The sequence below is a fragment of the Onychomys torridus genome, chromosome 4, assembly GCF_903995425.1.
Source record: "Onychomys torridus chromosome 4, mOncTor1.1, whole genome shotgun sequence".
NCBI lineage: Eukaryota > Metazoa > Chordata > Mammalia > Rodentia > Cricetidae > Onychomys > Onychomys torridus.
In genome coordinates this window covers 141,355,675-141,381,467 of record NC_050446.1, presented here as the reverse complement: position 1 = coordinate 141,381,467, position 25,793 = coordinate 141,355,675, and the positions used below count along the sequence as shown (strand labels likewise).

Below are 25,793 nucleotides of genomic sequence, written 5' to 3'. Positions count from 1 at the left end.
CCAGAGGGCCCAGTTTCAATTCCCAGCACCTCCATGGAAATTCAGAATTGTCTATTACTCTAGATCTTGGGGATCCGATGTCCTCTTCTAGCCTCCTCCTAGGGTGCGAGGTACGCACACAGTGCATGCATTTACATGCAAACAAAACACCCATATATACTAAGCTAAAAAACAGCGAAAGCACTCAGGCTTTTGTCTAAGATCAAGTGTAAAATCCAGGTGCTCATTTTTACCACGTCTTTCTCAAAGGATATTAATGTAAGGTAGGCTTTGCTCACAATACTAATAAATGTGATGTTATTAATAGGACACACTGCTCTGAAAACACAGCATCTTAGAGATATCCATTCTACATGTTCTCTTACTGTCAATAATACACACACACACACACACACACACACACACACATCTACCTTCTGGTAACGGATTGTGTGGATTGTTACCACCTCAAGATGACATGCTCTTTGTGTCATAGAGTAAATGCTAGTGTCTCTAAATTTAGTTTTCTATAGTAATTTTATGATAAATGTGTGGAGAGGATCCCAAGACTACCCCTGGATTTCATTATTATTGGCAGTTTATGTACAGAGCTGGGATTTATTACAGTAAAATCATATAAAGTAAAATCAGCAATGGGAGAAGGCTTAGGTTTCTGAAGTCCTTTCTGTGGAGTCAAGCAGGGCATAAATGAATATCTCAGAAGTAAATTGACAGTATGAAAATGTCTACCAGTGAAGTCTGGTAAAGACTTAGTACCCAGGATTTTTTTATGTATATATGTATGTATGTTGATATGTGCACATGAGTCCAGGTGCCTTAGAGGCCAGAAGTGTTAGATTCCCTGGAGCTGGAGTTACAGGAGTTAGAGATTTTCAGAACCAAACTGTTAACCACTGAGCCCTGGTACCCCGGATTTTATTGGGGCTGATTCTGTTGAAAGCCATTGCTAGTCTTAAAAGGAAACCAGGCACTCATTTTTCTTCATCTTCTTTATCAAGAAGTATTAATACAAGACATTGGTGCCTAAAAAGAAAGCAGGTGTCTTCAGCATGAAGAGCATTGTTGGCATCAAGAACAGCACAACAAGCTACTCTTCAGTTAGGGTGAGCCTGAGAGTACTTCAAGTCCAAGTTCCCAGATGCCACCAAATGGGCAGCCTCAAAGATAAAGATTCAAGTCTGCAATGGTAACGTTCTACATAGGGAGTAAGGATGATTCTTCTGGTTGTTCATTGTTTTGATTAGTGTATTGCTTGCTCCTGACTAGTTATGGAGGAGTAAATATTTCTTATAGTAGAAGTGTTAGTTCTGTCCTGAGCATGCTGTGAGAAGGCCACTGATAGAGACAGGAGTTACGTTCCATTTAGAACTGCCTGGTAAGGGCTAGAGGTGGGCCCGTTAGGAAGATGCTTACCATGTAAGCATGAAGACCAGATTTTGATCTCACACACACATACATATACACACACACACACACACACACACACACACACACACACACACACACAAACTGCGGTAGCCTGCTGCTGTCAGATAGCCTAGCCTAAGCGGTGAGTCCTAGGCCAGTGAAAAACCTTATTTCAAACAAAATACCTTTTATTTGGGTAGAAATGGCTCAGCAGTGAAGAATACTCTTCCAGAAGACACATTTGGTTTTGGGCACCCATGTTGGATGCTCCAGCTCTGGGGAATCTTACACCCTTTCCTAGCTTTAGCAGGTATCTGCCTGCACACATGGTATACACTCATAACATGGAAGTAAAAATCAATCTTTAAGACAAGCAAACCAACTTTGATAGCTGCCAAGGTTTTCCTCTGCCCTTCTATGCATGCATGGGCACATGGGTCGGTACACATGTGTGTACACACATACAAACAAACAAAGAGTAAAATGCTTGTTATAGAACCAGGAGGCTTGGATGTCTGTAGGAGAGGTACAGTAGTAGCCAGAGTTCACTAACTGGAAGTTACTTTTTCTTTAGGTGAATTCACTCATGAGATGCAAGTCAGGATAAGACAGGAAATGGAAAAGGAGAAGAAGGTGGAGCACTGGAAGGAGAGGTTCTTTGAAGATTACTATGGACAGAGGTAAGGTCCTGTGTGCTGGAAGACCCGGTCTGGGCACTTTGAGGGGCAGAGGCAGTGTCTACATCCAGTTAGCCATTCATATCTGCAGTTCTGTAAGACCCAGTCTGGGCATTTTGAGGGGCAGAGGCGGTGTCCACATCCAGTTAGCCATTCATATCTGCGGGTGCTGTAAGACCCGGTCTGGGCATTTTGAGGGGCAGAGGCGGTGTCCACGTACAGTTAGCCATTCATATCTGTGGGTTCTGTAAGACCTGGTCTGGGCATTTTGAGGGGCAGAGGCAGTGTCCACGTACAGCTAGCCATTCATATCTGCGGGTTCTGTAAGACCTGGTCTGGGCATTTTGAGGGGCAGAGGCGGTGTCCATGTACAGCTAGCCATTCATATCTGCGGGTCCTGTAAGACCTGGTCTGGGCATTTTGAGGGGCAGAGGCAGTGTCCATGTACAGCTAGCCATTCATATCTGCGGGTCCTGTAAGCATAGACTCAACAAACCAGCTCAGATTGTTTACAGGGGAAACTGCAGCTTTGAGAGAGTGTAGTGATCAGCACAGTCTTAACAGTTGCTTGTGTCACACAGTGAAACTGGGTCTGCAGATGATTAGGAGACCTAGCTAGCTACTCAGGGCTGAGATGGACTTAAACCCAAGTGGTCAAAGCAAGCCTGGGCAATATAAAGAGAGCTTTTTTAGAAGCCTATGTGGGGGAGACATAGACTGCTTGTCTGGCATGTGAGAGGTAATGGATTGGACTCTTAGCATCACAAAACAAGAAATAAAGTATTCAGGAGCATGTAGGTAGGTTATATACAAACATGCCATTTTGTCTAAGGAATTTAAGCATCCTTGGATTTTGGCATCTGCAGGATGTTCTGGATATCAAGGAATGAAGGTAGTGTGTACATAAAAGCATGGAAATGGCTGTGGCTTGGCTCATTTCTTAATGCTGTTCACACTAAAGTTATTGTGTTTTTCTGGGGTCAGTGCTGTGCACCATGCACCTAAGTTATCTGAGGTGCATATTTTTCACAGAAACAAAGATATGCACTCTCTGGCCTGTAGTTGATGGTGTGAGTTTGATTTGCAGATTGGGTTTGACCAAAGAAGAATCATTGCAGCAGAAAGTGGGCCAGGAGGAGGCCAAAACCAAGAGTGGATTGTGTGTCCCAGGAGAACCAGCACGGCCACAGCGTGGGCCCACCACCCGTCAACGGGATGGGCACTTTAAGAAACGTTCTCGGCCAGATCTCAGAACCAGATCCAGAAGGAATCTGTACAGAAAACAGGAGCCAGAACAAGCAGGAGTTGCTAAGGATGTAAATTCTACACCAGATGTTTTACTCTCCAAAGATGGGAATGCTAAGACCAACTCAGAAGGGGTGAGCAGTCCCCCTAGGCCAGATATGTCCTCTGTAGCCTCTGGACAGGAGGGTTCCAAGTGTCCCAGTGAACCTGTGGCTTCCCGGATCCAAGCAGAAACGGACAATTTGGCATGTGCCTCTACATCTCCAGACAGAATCCCTAGCTTACCTCAGGACACTGTGGCTCAAGAGACAAAGGATCAGAAGAGGAAATCCTTTGAGCAGTCGGCCTCTGCCTCCTTTCCCGAAAAGAAGCCCCGGCTTGAAGATCGTCAGTCCTTTCGTAACACAATTGAAAGTGTTCACACCGAAAAGCCACAGCCCACTAAAGAGGAGCCTAAAGTCCCGCCCATCCGGGTAAGAAACCTTGGTACCTAGAGTCCCAGGTGCCAGATTTCTTTTGAGGATCATGAGATTATGGAGCTTTTTGTCAGGGACAGGGACAAGGGCAAGAGCAGAGGCCCTCAGGCCCTGTTATGAATTACATGGAGTACAAAACTGTCAGTAAGAAAGCTTTTTGTGACTGACATAGGATGATGTATTTAAAATTATCTGGAGGTCAAAAATCCTCTGAGGTTTGTAGTTTTATTAGGTGTTACAATATTTGTTTAATGACCCATAGGTCCAATTAGAAATTAAATTTGAAAGGTGTGTTTGGCTTACCCATACAATCCTAGCACTTGGAAAGCTAAAGCAGGGGGATTGCTGCCAGTTGAAAGTCAGCTTGAGTTAACAGTGGAAAACTTTGTATCGGTGGGTAAAGGAACTTGCTGCCAAACCTGATAACCTGAATTTGGGACTCACATGATGGAGGAGAGAACCAACTCCTGTAAGTTGTGTTTGACTCCACATGTGGTTGTGGCATCTGTGCATACATATGCACAGTAAATAAATGTCATAAAAATTTTTCAAGGAGGGAAAAAGATGGGAAGATTTTCCTGCAGCATAAATGGTTCTCAGAATGAAGTGGTGTCGTAGGTGGCCATTTTACTGTGATTATTTTAATTTTTAGGAAAGTGAGTTTTTTTAGGCCATGATTTCTAAGATAACTTACATCCCAGTTTTGCTATGTAGTTCCTAGGTCAGGTTGCCCTGTTAAAACTGCTATTTATGCTTCTTGCAGATTCAACTTTCACGTATCAAACCACCCTGGGTGGCTAAAGGTCGGCCCACTTACCAGATATGCCCCCGGATTGTCCCCATCACGGAGTCCTCCTGCCGGGGTTGGACTGGTGCCAGGACCCTCGCAGACATTAAAGCCCGTGCTTTGCAGGCCCGAGGGGCGAGAGGCCACCACTGCCATCGAGAGGCGGCAACCACTGCCATCGGAGGGGGGGGGTGGCCCGGGTGGAGGTGGCAGTGGGGCCATCGATGAGGGAGGTGGCAGAGGCGGCGGCAGTGGTGATGGTGGTGAGGCCTGTGGCCACTCTGAGCCCAGGGGAGCCTCAAGCACCTCTGGAGAGAGTGCGTCAGATCTACAGCGAACACAACTACTGCCGCCTTGTCCTCTGAATGAAGAGCACACTCCAGCTGAAGCTGCCTTGCCCGGAGCCAGAGGAGAGGACGAGGCTTCTCTCAGAAAGGAGGAAAGCTGCCTATTACAGAGGGTCCCAGGTGTGCTTACAAGTGGGCTAGAAGATGCCTCCCAACAACCCCCTATTGCTCCCACTGGAGACCAGCCATGCCAGGCTTTGCCACCACTATCCTCCCAAACTCCGGTGGCTGAGAAGTTAGCAGAGCAGCCTAAGTTGCTTCTAGATGGTAGAACTGAGTGTGAGTCTGGTAACACTTCCTGCGAGAGGGGCAGTGAGGATCAAGGATCCACTGTCCCCTCAGAGAATGGTTCTGTGCAGTCCCCAGTGGGAGATGTATTAGGAGGAGTAGATGACCAGGCCTTTGAGGATAGTCCCAGGGTGAAAGAGCTTGTAAATGTGACACCTGCTTTTATATCTGAATTGTCATTGGCTAAGTACCTACAAGATGAATCTGCTGATGATGGATTAGGACTTGGTAACAGAGGCCCCCTCAAAAGGGAAAGTGATAGACAAGAATCTTTGAACACCGAAGCTTTAACATCTGGTGGTACTGCCTCCTGGGTATCCATCCTGTCAAATTATGAGGTAGTGAAAGAGTCTGAGCCAGAAACCAGAGAAAAGGTACCATTTCTGGAGCCCAGGGATGGAGAGGAATGGGCAAGAGCTGTTCCCCTCATTGCTGCCATGCCTGGGGAGTTGGCAGCCACGGGTGTGCCCCACTCTGAGAGCTGCACTTCACTCTGGACAGCACCTCCTCCTGGAACCATGGACAGCACTTGCAGTGATGGTGAGCAGGTGGACCTTGAAAGACTGGAGATGAAAGGCATCTCTGAAACTCCAAGTCCTCACGGTGAGTCCACAGATACAGCCTCTGACTCTGAAGGCCACCTCACTGAGGACAGCAGTGAGGTGGATGCAAGTGAAGCCACAGAGGCAAAGGGGTTGTTGGTGGGCAGGAGTGAAAAGCAGGACTGGGCCCCATCCTCCTCACTGTCCAAGGTGAGCAGGAACCTAAGTGTGCTTACAAGGACAGAAGGGCTAGCGGCTTCTCAGAGCTGGGTGTCTAGAGTATGTGCAGTCCCACACAAGATCTCGGACTCCCTGCTGCTGTCCAGTACTGAATGCCAGCCCAGGTCTGTGTGCCCACCTAAGCCTGGTTCTTCGGTGGAGGTTACCAACCCTCTTATGATGCACCTGCTGCACGGTAACTTGCCTCTGGAGAAGGTTCTTCCTCCAGGTCACAGAAGCAGCAAGCCAGAATCCCCACAGCTGCCATTTAGAGACCGGAGCCAGGATAGAGGTACTGTACAAGGTACGGGGGACGACAATCACTTAGTTGCCAGAAGCAGCCCTGGTTCTGCACTAGCTTTGAAGGAGTCTCGTCTGGCCCAGAGCTACGCAGCAAGCACTGGGCTTGGCAAGGCAAAGGCCTCCCAGGCTCCTGGGATGCCCCAGAAGATTGCATCAATGGTTCCAAGTTTAGACTCCCAGCATCCAGTGACAGAACTGACACCCTCCTCTGGCAACCTGGAAGAAATAGATTCCAAAGAGCATTTCTCTTCCTTCCTTTGTGAAGAGCAGAAAGAAGCCCATTCCCAGTCCCAAGGCAGTGATCCAGGTACTGCCTCAGGCCAGTGTCCAGGAGATCACACTACCTCCGAAGTGCCATGTTTCTCCTCTGCAAATGTGAGCCTCTCCTTTGGTCCTGAGCAGACAGATAGAACCCTGGGTGATCAGAACAATGCTGGTAGTCAAGAGAAGAAACTATTTGGTCCTAGGAATACGATCCCCATCATTCAGTGCCCCAGGTCTGGAGAGCAGACACCACTACCTGCTGAGGTCCCTCCAGTTTTTCCCAGTCGGAAGATAGAACCAAGCAAAAACTCCATATCTGGTGGTGTGCAGACTACGAGGGAAGACTGGACGCCAAAGCCATCCTCTGGCTCTGCTGGTGGCATCAAGATGGAGCAGATGTTAGCAAGGGGTTCACTTAAGGCAGATGCAGAGAATAGAAAAGCTGCAGGGTGTAGTCCTCTGGAACTAGTGGGTCACTTGCAAGGGATGCCTTTTGTTGTGGACCTGCCTTTCTGGAAATTACCCAGAGAGCCAGGGAAAGGGCAAAGTCAGCCCCTGGAGCCTTCTTCCATTCCCTCCCAACTCAATATCAAGCAGGCTTTGTATGGGAAGTTTTCTAAACTACAGCTGAGTCCCACCAGCTGTAATTACTCCTCCAGCTCTGCCACCTTTCCCAAAGGCCTTGCTGGAAGTGTGGTGCAGCTGAGCCACAAAGCCAGCTTTGGTGCAGGCCACACTGCATCACTCTCCCTGCAAATGTTCACTGACAGCAGTGCGGTGGAAAGCATCTCTCTCCAGTGTGCATGCAGCCTGAAAGCCATGATCATGTGCCAAGGCTGCGGAGCATTCTGCCATGACGACTGCATTGGACCCTCAAAGCTCTGTGTATTGTGCCTTGTGGTGAGATAATAAATTATGGCCATTGGAAACATTGTACATTTAGTGTGTGTATTTTAATAATGGTTGATCTTAAATCTGTATACAGAATATCGTTGGTATAACGAACTATCTCTAGGTGAGATAAATCTTGCCTTCCCCTCAAATTTATAGTGCTGAAGCCCTCTGTCACTTGACACCCTTCTAGTCTTGCTAGAGGGGTTTCTTTTGGGGGGGGCGGGGTAGACCTGTGGTTACCCACAACCAGCCAGCCTAAACCCTCTTGGAGTCAGGCAGTATAGTGTGGCAGGGCAAATGGACTTGAAATTGAAGCAGGAAGGTTGGGTTCTCCATGGCTGGAACTCACCTGCCTGAATTGAACAGGAATGTCAGTCTTCCACTGCCCCTCCCTGCCATCTTCTACTTTGCTTGGGGAATTGATGGTTGCAGAAGCCACACAGGGTTAAAGTAACTTCCATCATTGCCCACCAGGGGATCAAACACCTGCTGATCTTGATGTCATATTTCTGTCATTTGCCAGTTGATGGAGCCAAGTTGACCTTTGGTTCTGGTGCTTCACCCAGTTTGGAACTTTTTATCTGTCTGTAACCCATGGATCCACAGATTCTTTTGGAAGCTTGAATAGCCCTTCTTGGACAATGGGGTCTGGAAATAGGGCTGTCTGCTATGGAAATGCGATCTGTAGACCTTGAGAGTCAACTGTACAGATGTTTGCAGGTGACTACTGCTTGCTACCCACCCTGTTACATTTGACTCTGTGGGAGTGGGCACCCATGCACCTGTGTATGTGGAAGTCATTTTACATTTCCAAGCAGTCTGTTTCTTATTTTTATATTTTTAACTCTATTCTTGGATGTATAAAGTGAACTTTTTGGCTTCTGTAAGTATGCTCTATGCACCTCTAATGTTTTATTCTGTATTTATATGTTGTACACAGTACTGGCCAATTCTGTAAATGGATGTATTGTATAGAGAACATGAACGTCGTCTCTTCCTTATTTTACGTCTTCAGCACCCTTGATTAAATGATGTTGTTTACTTCTGTGCACCAGTTGTCAGAGCCACTGAGTGCTGTGCTGCCTGATGCGAGAAGGAAGTTACTGACTTGTGACCTATGGTTGGCCCTGTGCCTTTGTCACCTGTCACCAGAGAATCTGCCACAGCCTACAGCGCCACAGACAGCTGCTCACACACCACTGAGCAAACATGTCTTATTCCTTCTATCTATTCTCTTCCAGCCTTGAGTGGCTGCTCTGCTGCCATATATGACAAATGGCCATCACCAGTGTTAAGTGCATCTGGGATTCATGGGTGAGTTCCTTGGGCGGCCCCCAGACAGGCCTTCTGGATCTGGCTCCAGGGTCATCACCTGTCAAAGCAATATTGGGGATTGCTAGGCTCCTTTTGACTTACTTTTGACAGTAGGTTTCAGGGGAACAAAGCCATGCCTGCTGCCTGCCTCTCTCCTAACACATTTCCATCAAGTAGACGCCCTTTGTCTGACCTCGTCCCAGTTCCTACCCTCTTTCTTGTATTTTTACTTGAAAATTGGGAATCCTTGTTTAATTTAGCTGTCTCCTTGCGTGAGTGCTTCTGTATGAAATATAAAAATTTGTGTGCCTTGAGCAAATTTCATTTTCTCTGTAAGCTGCCACTCCCCCATTTCATCTGAGGTGGCTGTCTTTTTTTGGGGGGGGGGGCAATCAAGTGTGAATGAGGAGTTGGTAGTGATGTGATTTAAATTCAGTATTGGCCAAGTTCATGTTGTGTGCCCAAAAGTCTCTTTACCAAAGACCAGGAGCAGGAGCCAAGCATATCCAGTCTTCTTCTAAGACCTTTGGGGTCTCAGAAGTGAAACTTGACAGTGGTCTGGTCCATGGGGCTGCTCAAAAAAGCGCTGCTCTTGTATGTCTCATTGGTATTGGAAAAATAAACCTGTACAACCTGCAATTGTCTCCCTGTCTTCTGTTGTTGCATGTGGATATGGGGAGGTTGGGTAAAGTACAAAGCTGGACAGGTCCTCTTGATGGGCTCCTTTGTGCAGTGAATAGTCAGCTCCACTGGTCTTTGAACTCTTGATTCAGTGAACGTTTCCACTGGGTGTAGTGGAGCCCGAAAGCTAATGGAAGTGATGGGAACTTTGCAAATAGAAACTGTAAAAGGTTTCCTTCCTCCCTCCTTCCAGGAACAAATCCATATCACCTGCCTCTCTCAGGTGGAGCTCTCCATATGGATTCCCATGGTTGATAACCTAGCAATGACTAGTGCTGGCTTAGTCATGGTGTGAGGCAGATTCAGGGTCACTGCTGCTCGGACAAGCCTGAATGGATGCCTGGTACTGCAGGAGTACTTGAGTGTATGATTAACTAAATGGAAGTGAAACGTAAGCATAGGACCTGGCCATGGGAAAGTCATGGACACTTTGAGCACAAGTTTTGTAGAGCTCCTGTTGAGTGTTTCTATTCAGTGATGGAAGCCCCTGCTGGCAAAGATTTCTTCTTGTGCCTCCATGTCACCACATCCAATTGCCCCTCATGTCTTCAGGAGTTTAGACTCTGCTGGGGACAGCATCTGGCCACCAGAATCATATCTGAGAGACAGAATGGGATAGTAGTGGTTAGGGGACAGGCTGCATCCCATATCACTCTGTTGACTTTGGCATAGCATTTTATCTTGTCCAAATGTGGGTGCTAGTTGCATTGGCATGGGGTGGTTGGTACATTTGCCACCTAGGAAGTACTTATGCCAAGCCAGGATTAACAGCTTCACAAACTTAAAACTTGAAGTAGCTGCTATCATGTGTCACTCTTGCCTCAGGGGAGCTCAGGATCCAGGCTGTGCTGAGGTGGTAGAGCCAGGCCGGCTATGAGGTGACACCTGGTGTTCAGCCTCACTCTACAGCTATTGAATGCAGTGCTGAGATTAGGAGACCAAGCTAAGGAAAGCACAAGGTACACATGTTGTCTGTTTGATGATCTAACATGCTCTTGATAAAATAGGACTTTGGCCATGCAGAAGACAGAGGCAGGCAGATCTCTGTGTGTTTGAGGCCAGCCTGGTCTACAGAGTTCTAGGACAGCAAAGACTTCACAGAGAAAACCTGTGTGGAAAAAAACAAAGAGAAAGAAATAGGACCTTATTTGAAAGGGGTAGGGCCTGTGTACATATTGGGAATAGCAGACTCTCAAGGTCTGAGTCCCTACCCTGGATTACTCTCAGGGTACTATTGTAAGCTGTAGAGAAGGTGGGGCTTGTGACCTGGAGATTGCTACTTATACCCCAAATTGGGCAGAATGTTTCTTTTCTCCATTCCACATCAATTTGAAAGCCTGGCATAGTATTGTTGGGGTGCTGCCTTGCCTCAGTAGGTGGGTGTTCATTCTGGGGACAACCTGCTGCACACTTTCAGAATGCACACAAGCTCTAGAGGCAACCAGGCTCCTGGATGGTAAGCCTAATAAAATCTGAATTCATAAAAGAGATGGAGGGAGATAGACCTTTGCCAAGATTTATAGATTTTTCTCTAAGTACTAGGCTCTCCCATGTGTTGTTTTTGCTTTTGTTTTATTGAGCTTGTGAGGGGTAGGGGGAGGTAGGGTGGGTTTTTTTTTTTTTGGTTTTTTTTTTTTTTTAAGATAAGGTCTCAAATAGAGACCTTCTGTATGGCCTGGAATTCACTGTATATAGACCAGAGTAGCTGTCAACTCAGGTCCCTTTGCCCCCTGCTGGGATTAAAGGCATCTACCACCCAGTGGTATTGTATTTTTCACAGGGTCTCACATATCCCAGGTTTGATCCTGCCTCTACTTCCCAGGTGCTATGCATGGACCACTGCACCTTGTTACACATAGACCTGGTGATTAAACTCAGATCTTTGAGCATGCTAGGCTAGCCCTCTACTGAGTTACATCCTCAGCTCATGCCTGTAGGATATTTCAGATGATTTAAAAGGACAATGTGTGTTCTCCCGAGTGGGTGAAGAGGTTTGCTAGTATTGGGTGAACTTGTCACTGCTTTAAGATGACATTTCCCGTTTGATGGTGTCTTGTGTCAGTTGTTAACAGCAGTGGTCTGAAGCACCACCTAAGGAAGAAGAATGATTTCTGTTTTCTGTACTCCAGCTCCTTCCCCTGGGATTCCTGTGTCTGAGGAGCCACAGCCTCACTGGGGAGGTGAGTGTTTTCTGATGGCCGAAAAGCCACAGGGTCTGCAGATTTTATTCTGTGGGTATTGCCCAAGTTGTGGGGCTTTTGTGGTCCCTTGGCGAATCTCAGCAATAGTTTTGGCAGGATGGGAACTTTCTTGGGGGATTTGCTGGCACTTGGCTCCCATATCTGTTAAGGGTGAGGTGTGGAGGCTCATCTTGTGCTTTGCCATACCTAACCATATCTGCACTGCTTAGGTGCATAGCCAGTGATGCAGACCGCTCCCACTCATCCTTTAATATGTGCATTTGGCTGCTTCACGGAATTGCTTCTTGAGGCTTTAATAATTGGTAATGTAGCCAGGTGTAGTGGGCACACCTTTAACCCCAGCCCTTCCTTGGGAGGCAGAGGCAAGCAGATCTCTGAGTTCAGGGCTAGCTTGGTCTATATAGAGTGTTCCAGGACAGCCAGGGCTATGTAGACCCTGTTTCAAAAAACCTGCTTATATCTGCATAAACAGTTTGAATAGTAAAAAATTTGCTTTTAACTTTTACATCTAATTTTTTTTTTTCAAACTCATGATAATAAACTTGTTCCCAGCCATCTTCCTGTAACATTTCCTAAAAGCTTAACCTAAATGACCTGTAGGGTAGAAAACTGTGCAAATAAATACTACGGAAAGTGACCTTTTGATTTCTTTCAAGGGAGGTTTTACCTAGGATTGGATGTCAGTGAGTGTTCAGGACTAGTTTTCCAGGCTTTTGGGGGTTGCTGTAGGAGCTTAGATTTGGTCAGTTGGCCAGGTGTCTGCACAAGAGAGGGCATAGGTTTTGTTGTCACACAGCTGCAGCTAAATCCTTGCTTGGTTGATGATTGAATTTACGCAAGGTGTGATACACAGTGTGCCTCCGCTGCATAGTCCTCAGTGGGAATGAGGTGACTGAAACTTGACTGCCTCGCAGGAGACCTGCCACCTGTGCTGGGCACCTTGGAGGAGTACCCTTCCCTCCCTTTCCTGCCTGTGAGCTCACTATTGGCTATGGTGAGCTCCATTGGTAGGAAGATGCCTCCAGACTTAAGACTCAGAAGGACCAGGACTGGTTGGAGGTGCTGCTGGAGGTGGGACACAGTCAAGGCTCAGCTTTGGGTTTGTTGTTCAGTGTTTATTAAGTAGATTCAGTCTGGTATATGATATACAGTTTCAAAAGGAAAAGGATTCCACATACTTATGACATCAGTGCATTTAGCAGTAATACCATGGAGATAACCGCTCATTAACAGCTCATTGGTCTTCTGGTAAGTGAGGGAAAGAGGGCGTCGGCCTGTGCTAGTCATTCCACAAACAAAACAGAATTTAGTAGCCGCATCACATAGAAAGACACATCCTAAGAATTAAAGTATTTAGCCACATTTACTGGGAAACTATACAGAACACAAACACGTTACAGAGCATTGAGGAGGAGGTCCTCACCTGCTTAGAAGAGCCACATTAAGTTGCATAGGTGCATATCTGTAAAAATATAATTTAGTGGTGAAACCATTGATGAATAATGTCACCTTTAACAGTTGGTGCCATCCACTGCTTGCGGTAAGTGCCTTATGCTTACTGTCTGGAGCCCCTTACCCTCCCCAGAGGTGGTGGGAACCCTGAAGAAGTGCTTGTACCATCTGCACTGAAAGTCACAGTCTCACCTGACATGGAACTCATGCTCTTCCAAAATGTGTCTGAGTTATGCCAGCAGATTGATAACCTCTTGTGTTGTACCTAAATCCTGTCTGGCTTGCTCCCAAGGGCCCATGAGTCCTCTTGACCTTCTTCCTATTGCCTGCTGCCTCCTCTGTGTGCTATCCCCCACCCAGCCGACAAGAGGCACTATGTTGATTCCTCTCCTCAGTGAACACATGAGAGAGGCACAGGGCGTCCACCAGGCAGAGTGTGTTGGCAAATCTGAGTTCCAGGTGGTGTAGGTGTTTGTTTTTAGGTGGAAAACAGGTACAAAGTGAGAGGTTTTGCTTTGTGGCTATGCTAAGCAGATGAGCTAGTTGAGGTGCATCTTCCTCCTCAAGCGCGCGTCTTGCAGAACACACAGGGATGGGGCGTCTGTACATGTAAACAGTACACTTCCACTGAGTCCAAAATTAGGAGCAAAATACAAAGGTTCACATTGGTCTTAGGTAGATACAGGCAAGAGAGGATCGAGCTGTTGAGCTCAGAAACAACAAAACAAAGTTTCTAAAGCACCACTAAATTATATAAAAATCAGACCACGGACGGATTGAAACTGGTATTCTGGTGAAATACTTTACTATCTTGTAAAAAGTTTTACAAAAAATTACAAATTAAAAGTATCAACCCTCTGAGTTCAAAGCAGCATTTTGAGAATGAACTGGTAGTTAATCCTATAACCACCTGTGGAGTCGTATGTGGCCCTTGAGAATAGGGAGGGACAGATGGGTTCCATCTGTTCCAAGTCCTCTAAGACCCTCCTATCCCTGCCTGCCCACCCCTCCCCAACACCATCCTTGGGAATAAACTGTCCTTTTGTTGAGTGGTGAGAGAAAACCCCTTTCAGATGGGTCATATACACTACCACTGGTCTAACAGGTCATCCACCACTTCTGACACCTGCAGGCATCTGCCCTGCAAGGACTCTGGGATTGGTGTATCCTACACTGGCATTTCCACTGAACTTGGGTTAGTTCACCAATGATGACTTTGTGCCCTGAGCCTTCCATCAGCCTGAAGCAGCTGTAGGACAGGGCTTTGAGGAGCTCCCCCTGGGAAAAGGCAGGCCCAAGTCAGGAGGGGAAGGCTTGAAGCTGCATCTTTCAAAACAAAAGCAAAACAGAACAAGTCCCCTGACTGAACTAGGTAATGGAATCCTGTGTCCACACTAACTTGCTCCTGATATGGCTGTCTCTGAGGCTTTGGGGACGGACAGCTTCCCTGGGAGGAAGTCCAGGTCAGCATGATAGCATCCACTGCCCTGCAGTCCCTCTGGAGGCCATCAGCACTGGCATTGGTTCTGTTGCTCTTGAAAACACATGGAACCTATGTTCACACTGTACTCTGGGAGCAGGCATGCCGGTGGCTGATCGAGACTGCCTGCACTTAGATGTAGATTATGCTCGCTCTTACAGATGTGTCCCATGTGGGTGGAGGGAGGATTCCCTGCCTAGTCTCTTCTTTCAGTCTTCCAAAAATGCAAACCATTTGTGTCTAGCTTGGGTACTGCCTCTGGGAGCAGAAATGACATGGTAAGCAATTGATACCAGAAATTCTAGGGCGGCGATTGTCTCTGCCAACTTTTACATTAATATTTTCACAAATTGCCGGGGGTAACATTTTGCAAAAGATCTGATTACTTTGTAGTATTCACACACAAAAATAAATATTTACACAAATTCAAACATCCAGGAGTCCTACTGAGCAGGTGGGGAACTGGGCACATGGTCGGCCAGCCGTGGGGAGGCCCTGGGTACTGGAGCTTGTGCTGTACGAAGGGGGCGCAGGTGTCCTGGCCCAGTCCAGAGGCCTGGTTGGTGAGCGGGCACATGAAGGCAGAGGTGGTGTGGCTGGGTAGGCATTGGAGGCCACATGAGAGACCACATTTAAGCCCAGGGTGGAAGTATGCAGGGTGGGGAGCCCTGCCTTGCAGCCCTGAATGTCAATAGGTAGGAATCTGCACTGGCCCTGCCTGCCCACCTGTGTAAGGGGTGGTCTGTCAGGCTGCCCACAAGCAGTCCCTGCCATAAACCAGTTTGGGAAGGGGCACCTGCTCTGGGATTGAGAGTGGCTCTCTGTGGTTTTCCTAGTGGCCACTCAGCCCTGGCTCCCCTGAGGCCTCCTTGCTCTGAGGGAGGAAAGGCAACAGGGCTTCTGCCAGCTCTGGGCAGGGGCAGGCAGCAGAGTGCTGCTGTCATGGCTACGGAGTGTTGAGGGAGAGGCCCTTGGCCTACTGAGGTCGGGGTGAATCCCTGGTTCTAGCAGCACTGGTAGGTATTGCACAGAGCAAGAGGAAGTGCCTATCAGGAAGGAAGGAAACCAGGTCAGCTTCTTCTTGTCCCTTGTCACACTCCAGGGACTGGCTTTCTTATAGGACAGGCCTTTCCAAAAGAAAGTCTAGTCCTAGGAGAACCCAAGTAGCTTCCCCACTTCCACCAATGATCTGATCCCTTTACTCCCATCATGAGGTGAGAGGTGGAAGCCTTAGTCCACCCTGCGGGCACACAGGCCTGACAAAGGGAGCTGGCCCTGAAGAAGTGGCCCTTCCAGCAGGTTATCTGGGGCTGGGGCCTGTGTTCATCAGACCTGGGTCCTTGACCAGCTCCCAGCACTGTATCCTGTCAAGCATCTACAAGAGCAAGCTGCTGGATTTAAGGGCCAAGCCCCTCTGGGCTCTGGCTCCTGGACACTAGGTCTGATTTAACCCCCAGCAGCTAGATACAGTGTGTGGGAGTTGGGGAGACAGCCATTCAGAACATGCTTGGAGCACATCCTGGAAAAGCCCACGCTGGAGTGTGAGGTAGAATACAGGTGACCGTGTGACTGGAACTCTGGAGGATGGGTGGCGCTTTTGTTTGCAGTGGGTGTGGGTGAGGTCCTCCTGGTTGGCAGTGCCTGGCAGTATCCCTGTGGCAGCACTGGGATGTGCAACAAGACAGCCTAGTGGAGTGGAGTGGAGTGGCCTTCCCAAGGGTGTGCTGGGCCGAACTCGCTGGCCCCCAGCCCACGTCAGTGTAGTGATATGGAATGTTAGGTGCAGGGATACATCCTTCTGATCATACAGACACAGACTGGCAATCTGTACAAACACAAAAGAATCCATTTCAGAAAAATAAATTACTAAGGGGGGAGGAAGAAAGGGTCCACGTTTGCTCTTCTCAATAAATATGCAATTCTGCTCACCTAAGACTTCAAAGGTAATTATTGGGATGGGGTTTCTAACATCAGGGTCCATGAAGGTGATTCTAAATAGAGCTGCAGCCCCTGTGCCTTGTCAGGGGAGCCCCAACCCTTTTAGAGCTGCCCCATTGGCCTCTTTCCAAGCAGGTCAGAGCACCCGTGTGGTGAAATTCAAAAAAAAAAAAAAAAAAAAAAAAAAAAAGTGTCCTTGTGCCCAAAGTCTCAGATGCTCGGAGTGTGGCTAGAAACAGCTCTTTTGGATCCCACCTCTTTCAGAAAACAATGTACCAACTGGTGAGGCAGGAAGCTGGGTCCAGGCTGGGACAGCCTCCTTCCCTGGCGTCGGCGTCGTCAGCATCGTGCATTCTGGGGGGCCAGCGGGGTCAGTTCTGCTGTAAAATGAGGTTTTCCAGTTCATCTGCAGAACGCAGCAGGAAGGCTGCAGACTCTCGGTAGCCAGCGATGAGCTGCCGCACAGCACTGATCTCCGTGGGGCTGAGCTGAGCCGTGGGCATGGTCCTGCTGGTGCTGGTGCTGGAAGCGGTGGGTGTGGGAGGGGTGGGGGTAGAGGCCCCACCTTTCATGCTGAGGTCTGTGGGCCCTGTTGAGAGAGAAAGATGATTTTTAGTCTCTATAAATTTTAGAGGAAGTGGAAGCCCCTGCCTGTATCTGGAAAGGACACCCAGCCATGCCTGTGTGTTCTGTGACTGGGCATAGTATTGGATAGAGGCCCTGGTCTATTTCCCTGATGGCTGTATTCCCAATATCTAGAATAGGGCTTTTACATGACAAGAGCTCTAGGTTGAATCTCACTGTCAACCCTATGACAGGCAAAGTTCACATGGGAAATGTGTGGGTTCTGCCTCTGGAACGGGGTGGCATGCATCAGGCTTTAGCATAAGCCACAGCAGGGCTCCAGCCTAGCTTCCGGCCTCTACCCATGCCTTTCACTACTTTTTGAGGACTCTCACCAGACACACACCCCAGCTCTGGTCCCCAGAAAAGGAAAAGGCAGCCTTGAGATAGCATCTATGCCATTAGTCCCTGAGCCCTGCCTCTCCCTGAGTGGTGGCCAGGACTGGAACAGGAATAATAGTCCCAGGAAGGAGCTGTACTACAGGCACTGTGAGAAAGGGCTGTTGGTAGGTTGGGGGCAGTAAGGTGCATGTTCCATCTCTCCAGAAGAAAGCTGAGAGGGAAGGGTGCAACACACAGCAGCACCATACTGCAGTGAGGCCCGGGAACAGCCGCCGTTCTAGTTTGAAGAGGCAGTGTACACCCAACCCTAGAGGGTTTGTCGGTGCTTGTGGGTGGAGGAGGGGCAAGGCCTGCTGAGCCTCAGCACCTCCGCTCCTTATCCTCTGAGGAGTTCTCTGTCCCAAGTGAGGAGGCTGATGCTCCTGGGGCAGCAGAAATAGAAACCACAGGACCCAAGGAGGTTTTCTAGAGAAATTGTCTGCTGTCTGCCCTCTGCTGGCCAGCTGTGGCAGCAAAGGAGCCTAAGGTCTGAAAACCCCTAGAGATCCCAAGCCACCTCTTTGCCTGTCCCTCAGCAGCTCCATGGGGTGGGCTGCCAGCACTGGAATTCCTCCCAGCTCCAAATTCCAAAGCGAAGCAAAGAGCCTCTGGGAACAGGAGCTTCCATGATCCTGGGGAAGCGCAGACAGAGCCCAGCAGACAGGCTTTTCAGCCTGTGGGAGAACTAGCTTCAGTACCCAGAGCCTTCTCAGTAGGCCTGGGACTTTTGGAATAGACCCCCAATAAGTAGACATGGAACTGTTTGGAGCTTGAAAAGCCTTGCAGGTGTTTATCAAGAAAGCAAGCAATGGAAAGAGCTGAGGAATGAGAGACCATGTACTTGGTGAGCCCTTTCCACCCTAGGTAGCTCATTTCCCCAGCTGTTGCCCTGCATCCCCTGCCCTCAGCTTTCATCTTGGAGGCTGTCTTACATGATGCTCTTCTGGGCCATCAGCATGTCTCTACTTCCCTGTGGGTTCTGATGGCCAGGCTGTTCACCGCTGCATTTACACTGGAGAGATGGACAAACCTTGTCTTGGAGACATCTAGACTAGAAGGAACATCTGGGCATAAATTCTGGGAACAACTGCTACTAAAAGGAAGTTGGTGCAGCCTCTGATTGGGAAAAGAAGTTGGTATCTGTGATTTGAACAGTTTGTAAACAGTTATTTTTCCCTCTAACCAGAGAATGTGGATGGTTTGCTAAAAATATTTCCTTGGGGATGTAGGGTGAAATACCTACTCTGGGTTCAGTCTCTAGCACCCCAACACTAAAATAGCCAGGTGTGGTGGCACACACCTTTAATCCCAGCACTCAGAAGGCAGAGGCAGGTGGATCTCTGTAATTTCCAGGCCAGCCTGGTCTATCGAATGAACTCCAGGACAGCCAGGGATACACAGAGAAACCCTGTCTCAAAAACCCAAAATAATGGGCTGGAGAGATGACTCAGTGGTTAAGAGCACCGACTGCTCTTCCAGAGGTCCTGAGTTCAAATCCCAGCAACCACATGGTGGCTCACAACCATCTGTAATGAGATCTGGTGCCCTCTTCTGGCCTGCAGGGATACATAATAAATAATAAATTAAAAATAAATAAACAAACAAACAAATGACTACGTAACAATGCTTTTGGAATGGAGAAGGCAGAACAGTAAGTCTGTTATAATCACACATGGAAAGAAGAAGGGCCATGTGTTGCAGAACCAGAACCAAGGGGATGGGACAGGTTTGATTCCCTCTGGGTGTCTCTGATCTAGGCAATGCCCAGGGTAAGAAAGGCTACCTACACAGTTAGAGACAGCCCCGAATCTCTATCCCCAAATCTCAGCTCACTGTTGATGCCTGCCAAGAGAGCTGTCCCACCACCCCTTCCATCCCTGTTTCCTGCAGCCTATCTGATTTGGAGCCATCCCTGTGCAGGCTCTGGTTACAGCCAGACTCTCAGGTTGCTAGTGGCCCCTATGGGGCTAATGTGGGCACAAACTGCCTAGCACCCCAGGCCAGAGGAGCAGGCTCTGATTCTCCAATGACAACATAAGCAAAGTGAGGAGAAAAAGCCATTAGCAGAGCTGTTGTGGGCTTCGAGCTGAATCAAGCATCACATGAAAAGGCTGTGACTGGGCAGGACAGCGGGAGGGACGGCTCTGGGACCCGGGAGCTCCTGCTTGTTTTCCTGGTGCTCTCAGGACAAGGCTGTTCCCAGCGAGGAGGAAAATGGTCAGCTCTTGGTTCAGAGATGGGATACATGGGGCACACAGCTGGCCCCTGATCTCAGTTCTGACTGCTCTTCCTGTCTTGCAGGACCCAGACCCTCATGAGAGGCCAGGGAGCCACCACAGCTACAGTCCTAAGACAAGCCATGCTGTGTATACCAAGGGAAGACTTTCCATGTACTGCCTGGGCATGACTGGGCACCAGGTCATCCCTACCTCAATCACCTGGTACTAGTGTCCCCAAGACTTCTAACTTCCCTGATCCTGAAACCCACTTGAGGTCCTCCAGCAAAGGACAGCCGTTCTGCCCTGCCTGGGTGTGTACCACTCTCGGCCTGGCTCTAGGGATTAGGCCAGACAGCCTCTTATTTTAGGTTAAGACGAATAAGAAGATATGAGAGGCTAAGCCCAGGCAGGGATCTTCCAGTTCTAGAGCACAGTAAGCATGAAGGTGTGGAGCAAGGGATGGGTGGTGAAGGCCTGGGCTTCCTACTAGGGCTAGGAACTGGCCCTCTACCTCGCTACTCAGGGACAGTCAGGGGCCTGCTAGCCCCAGAGCTCCCCAGCCAGCAAGTGCCTTCCCTTCTGCCTGCCCCCGTAAGCAGCAACATGATGTCTTCAACTTCCTTCACTCCTTGGCCCCTGAATAACATGGAGGCACACTGCCTCTGCTTCCTGCCCTGTCCCTGGAAACATTCTCATCACAGGGTTAGAATAGGATGGTGGAGGCTAAGCCCCTCTATGTTTAAAGCCTATGAGCTCCCAACCCCCACCACAGCCCAGCACCCCATCCCCACCCCCACACTGCCCCTGCTGGAGAGGACTTGACTCCTGTTCTACTCCCAGGTAAGACAATACCTAATGCCACAAGGAGGGGCAGAAGGTATCTGTCTGTCTCTGTCTTCCCTCCACCCCTTGGTGTAGCACCTGCAGCAGAGATTCCTGGGAAGCACTTGCCAAGCTGCCCAATTTAGGCATGGAGCAGAGAAACCTAATGTTTAACCATCACTCAAATCACTGAAATGGGGGCTCCGTGGATGGAGGCTGAGCCAGATCCTGGCTCTGCTGCCAACTCACAAGAGGCCTTTCAGGGAGTGGAACCAGAGAGGGGCACTCGCAGTGACAGCAGAAGCAAGTGCCATTGGAGATGAGAAGGGAGCCAGGCTTTTCCTGACCTCATCTGAAGACTGGCTGCCAACAGGGGAGCTGAGCCATTGCCCCACTCCTCCCAGGGCTACTGTGCAGACCCAGCGAGGCACTATCTGGAGAACAGGCCTGCCCCTACTTACCGTTACTGTGATTTCCTGTCTGGAGGGAAGCAGAGGGCTGCAGGTTGCTGCTCAAGGAGCCGTAGCCACGGTAGCTGTAGTTGAGGCCACCATTGACATACACAGGGTCCTGGGAGTAGGCAGAGGCTGGCAGTGAGTAGGTGGAATGGGTGATGGCTGTGGAGTCCCGAGAGTGCTGCTTATCCAGGGCTATGGGTTCGTCCTGAAAAGGAGAGAGGACAGTGCTGGGAAACCCAAGGAACAGCAAACCTAATCATTGTCCCTGACACGGGGTAGGCAACGGCCACAGTCCTTTGGTTCCTAGGACCCAGTGATAGACTTGACCTAGGGGACGCTGTTGATTCTCTTTTCATGGGCACCTTACCTCAAGGATTTCCCCTGACTACATCTTTCTGTGGACAGACGACTGACTGCCTGGTGCAAAAGTCCTCTCTGTACTGGCCAAGAACCTGTCATCTCCCTGTTTCAGTTTTTTCGAGTACTAGGGTTACCAGGGATGCACTTCCACATCCAGTCAGCCTTCCTTTTGACAGGTCCACCAGTCCTTCGTGACTAACCCCTCCAGCATCTCCCCCACACACACACCTCTCTTGGCACCTGCCTGTCTCCATCCTTTCCGCCCCAACACAGCACTGTCAATCTTAGACTATGTGATGACTATCCTCCCACCTCACTGAGTACCTCAGCTGCGGGTGTATGTGGAATGACCAATGGCCGCTGCCCCTTGGGTAAGACCCCTTGAGTAACCAGCATGATCACCTACTTGTGAGGACTGGTAGATCTCCAGGCGCATCCTTTTAGCTGCTTTTCTTGTCTCGCTCTCACAGGCGGCTGCTAGGATGTTTTCTGCCATGGCTGAGGTCAGGTGGGGAGGAGTGGGTCTAGTCTGCAGGCAGAAGGGACACAGAGCTGGTGTTTGAGCTAGAAGGATCCTGGCCAGGGTCAGGGTCTGGCAAAGCAGGTGTTTGGGCTCCAGCACCTAATTAACAGCCTTTCCCCTCATTTGGGGTAAGGAGTCTGGAGGACAGCCACAAGCCGGGGTGGCCAGGAGCCGGGGTGGCCAGGAGGAGGCGCTCACCATCTCCATGCCGTTCTTCTTCATACGACGACAGGACTTGAGGTATGTGCGGATGCGCTTGCGGGCCCGCTCCTGGAACTCGGGAAACTGCCGGCTACACGACTCAATGATGGCCTGGATCTTCTCCTTGGGCTGCTTGGAGATGGGCACCATGCGGTCCAGGTTCTCATCCACAAACAGCCGCACAAACATCTAGGGAGACACATGCCATGGGAGGGACTGGCCTTGCCTTAGACCCATCCCTGTCTCACCGGCCCTGCCTGGTACTCACATTGAAGGCCTTGAGCCGCTCAGGGTCCATGCCCTCTGAGTCATTCATCTTGTCATTGTCCTCATGGTCATCATGATCATCATCGTCATCATCTGCTGCAGGGGCCCGGCCCACTGTCAGGTCCTCAGGACAGCCACTGACTTCAGTCTTGATGGAATCATAGCTCCCAGAGCTGTAGGGGGGAGACTGAAACAGGGCAAGAGACAAACAGACAAATCAGATGACTGCCTACTTGGTCTCTCCAAGGTAAGCTTGGGGGCCAGGTTGTTGAGCTCATCCAGCTGCCTCAAGAGTCTTAGCTGCAAGCTCCTCAGCAAGTGAACCCTACCTCCCACGATGAACTAAGAGGAATAGTTCTGCCCCAGTGTTCCTGGGCTACTGCCAGGAGGCCTGACTGGAACAACACAGGACCTGACTGGTCCTGCCTCTTGGAGGCAGTGGGTAAAGTGTAGTAGCAGCTGCTTTGGTGGCAGTGTCCACATCAGGACCTGCCATGTTGAGGGAAGGACACAAGGAAAGATTGCCATCAGCCAGCCTCTTCTGTGTACCAGGATCTATTTGGGCTTCCAAGGTTCCTCCTGGATCCCCAAGGGACTGCAACTTGAGTTGACAAGAGAGCTGTCCCCAGAGCAGCAACTGTGGTTGTCAATCGGGAGGAACAGATGGGCTAGGAAAGGGAGGCCACAAAGCAGAGTGCAGTCTCCAGCTCCCAGACTAGGCTGTTTCTGCTTGTATCCCAAGAGATTGCTATGAGTCCTGGGAAAGCAGGTATTCAAGAAGAGGGTGACCAGACGAGCCTGCCTGGTATAGCCCCCCTTGAATGGGGGAGGGCACTCTGCTCCCACCCACATTCTGCTTTCAACCAGACAATAGGCAAAGGTCCATTCCAGGACTGGTCACATCATGGGAAGGACACAAAAAGGATTCCCATGAGCCAGCCCCTTCTATGTGCGAGGATCTATTGGGGCTCCTGGGTTTTCTCAGCCTGCACCAACTGCCTATTTCTCCTTGGACTATGGCTTCTGCTTTTTCCTGCTTCCCAGCTACTAGCTCGCCCCTTGGGACCCAGCTCCACGATACTCTACAGAGCCCTGGCTCTGATGCTGTGACATTTGCTTTCGAAAGTTTGTTATCTGTGGCCTGCCTGCCCTGTCCTCCTCTTCTCTTCCCTGAAGGACACTGGCATATAGTGGCTAGGTCAGGCCTAGGAGGACACACAGTTGCAGTCAGGCACTGTGATGCAGCCACAGCCTGGCCTAAAAGGACCTGTTGCTCTCTGAGGAACAACTCAACAAAGACACACATGGCCTGGTGTCTCTGGTCCTCAGGCTCCCCTTGATACGACCACACAAAGACCCAGGGTGCAGAACTCCAGCCCTCCAGAATAATAGTGTAGAGTCAAAACACATGCAGGGCATAGGCTGGATACCAGCTCACTCTGGTGCCATGGACATGTCAGATCTGCAAGCGATTCTTTAGCTGAATCCTCTGTGAGGGCAAGAGCAAATGAGGAAACTGTAGGAACCCTCAGTGCCCACCTGGGTGGCCATATGGCCACGGTAGCAGTGGCTAGCGGGCTCCGCTAAGCCGAACTCACTTCCACCCTGGAACAGCTGCTCTCTCTGGTGCCTGGGCCTACTTCTTCCCTGATCCCCACGGGCTGGGCTACACATGTGGCACAACTCTTCTGTCACATTAGATTATGTCCTGGGCTTGTGTCCACCCCTCTGCAAGAGTCAGGCCAGGCCAGAAGAGTCTGTTGGGAGTAGGCAGGTGGGTTCGGGTGGCAGAGTGGAAGAGGTTCTCCAGGAGAGCTGGCACCTGCTATCAGGAAGCCTTAATGGTGCAGGACAGTGTGAGAAACTATGGGCCATGATTGGAGACCCACCCTGCCCACCTCTACACCCACATCAGCCCAGTCAAGGGGGGGGGGGGGCGTTCCACAGCCCTCATCCTGACCACTCACCCCTTTCTGCATCATCTGAAATATGGGGACAGGCAGACTGAGTAACCAGGGAGTATAAGGTCTGTGCTGCCTTTTCGAAAGGTGAATGTGTGCACTGGGGAGGAGTACACAAGCCATGGTGTGTGTGGAAGTCAGAGGACAACTGGAGTTGGTTCTCTCCCCCGACTTTTATGCAGGCTCAGAGGATCAAACTCAGGTCACCTTTGACAACTGAACCTCTTATGAGTTCTTGTCTTTCTCTGAGGTTCCACTGTGCAGCTCAGACTGTCCTGGAACTCGCTATGTAGCCTAGGTTGGCTTTAAACTCAGCACCCCCCAGCTTCAGGCAGATTCTGAGTTATAGAGTTACAGGCATGACTGCCATGCTCAGCAGTGTCATATACTTCTGTGCCCAATGTGCCCCTTGCTGCTATTCTTTACAGCGGACTCTGTTCCTGGGAAGGGAATAAGCCTCAGGGACACACATCACCTGCCATCTCTCTACCAAGGGAGGAGCCATCACTTCTCAGAGAAGTGAGACTTATCTGGGGCACCCTCAGCCATCTGCCATTCTACCTTGGTGGCTTGATGTCACAAATGGGCTGGCTCAATTCCAGCTACAGTACAGTACGTATGACCTCACTCCAGCCTCCCAACAACCCAGAGGCACACAGCCTACAGCCCCACACACCTCAGGAGTGCTCTTTACCCCATACTTGACGCGGCTCCGCAGCCCGTCAGTGCTGCAGCCATCTGAGGGGTAGGATGGTGTGCCCAGCGCTGTGCCCGGTGGCAGCTTATCACACAAGTTGATCGGCTGATCCTCAGCGGCAGCTGTGAAGTCCATGGGGGCTGCAGCACCATTACCATTCATCTCGGGGAAGGCAGGGTCGCCCTGTGTGCTGCTTGAAGTGGATGGGTTCAGGGTAGACGAGCCATTGCCGCTGCCGCTCTCAGAGGAGGAGTCGTCTGGAATGAGAGCCCTGGGCATGAGGCCGTGTCCCTGCACCCACTGCTCCAGAGGCCCTGCTGGGTGGGGCAGCCTCAGAGTACCTGTGCTATTATCCTCGCAGAGAGCAAGGGTGCTCTGCTCTCCATACCACATGCTCTGGGATCGGAACTGAGCCTCAGGCTTACCACCTGAGCTGAGGCAAGATCAGGGAAGTGGGGCCCCTAGGAGCTAAGTGGTCAGGACCAGCATATGCAGAGCATAGAGGTTTCTCTTCACCGCCAAACCTATGAAGGCCAGAGACAAGCTCAAGGCAGGCTCCACTTCAGGCAGCTCAGCACAGGTCCTTTGGCACTTCTAGGATTGCAGGACCAGCCTTTTCCGCTGCTCAGAACTGCTCCCCTCCCACCTTCATGTTCTGTACAGGAGGACCTTGGATTTCTCCTTGCTCTGCCCGAGGAAGAAGACAAACTCCCTATTCATCCGTGCCTTCCCGTACAAGTCTAGCCAGATTTACAGCCTATGCAG

The 25,793-nt window shown here is 49.9% G+C and overlaps 2 protein-coding genes across 5 annotated transcripts in view; one reads left to right on the top strand and one right to left on the bottom strand.

Moving 5' to 3' along the window:
- Asxl1 (ASXL transcriptional regulator 1) overlaps positions 1 to 8,490 on the top strand; it is an 82,794-nt gene extending 74,304 nt beyond the window's left edge. The window contains 4 exon segments of the mRNA XM_036183930.1: positions 1,982 to 2,087; positions 3,172 to 3,802; positions 4,569 to 4,775; positions 4,777 to 8,490. Coding sequence (XP_036039823.1) covers positions 1,982 to 2,087; positions 3,172 to 3,802; positions 4,569 to 4,775; positions 4,777 to 7,464 — 3,632 coding nt within the window. The 3' untranslated portion in view covers positions 7,465 to 8,490.
- An 8,221-nt stretch (positions 8,491 to 16,711) lies between these two features.
- The window catches only part of Nol4l (nucleolar protein 4 like), a 79,060-nt gene continuing 69,978 nt past the window's right edge, over positions 16,712 to 25,793 (bottom strand). For 3 of the 4 annotated variants that reach the window (XM_036185927.1, XM_036185929.1, XM_036185930.1), the window contains 6 exons: positions 25,008 to 25,285; positions 22,372 to 22,557; positions 22,101 to 22,292; positions 21,786 to 21,908; positions 21,023 to 21,224; positions 16,712 to 17,104 (listed from right to left, as the gene is read on the bottom strand). In XM_036185927.1, coding sequence (XP_036041820.1) covers positions 16,887 to 17,104; positions 21,023 to 21,224; positions 21,786 to 21,908; positions 22,101 to 22,292; positions 22,372 to 22,557; positions 25,008 to 25,285 — 1,199 coding nt within the window. In that variant the 3' untranslated portion in view covers positions 16,712 to 16,886. The remainder of the gene's footprint in view (positions 17,105 to 21,022; positions 21,225 to 21,785; positions 21,909 to 22,100; positions 22,293 to 22,371; positions 22,558 to 25,007; positions 25,286 to 25,793) is intronic. The other variant, XM_036185928.1, reaches the window with a different exon arrangement.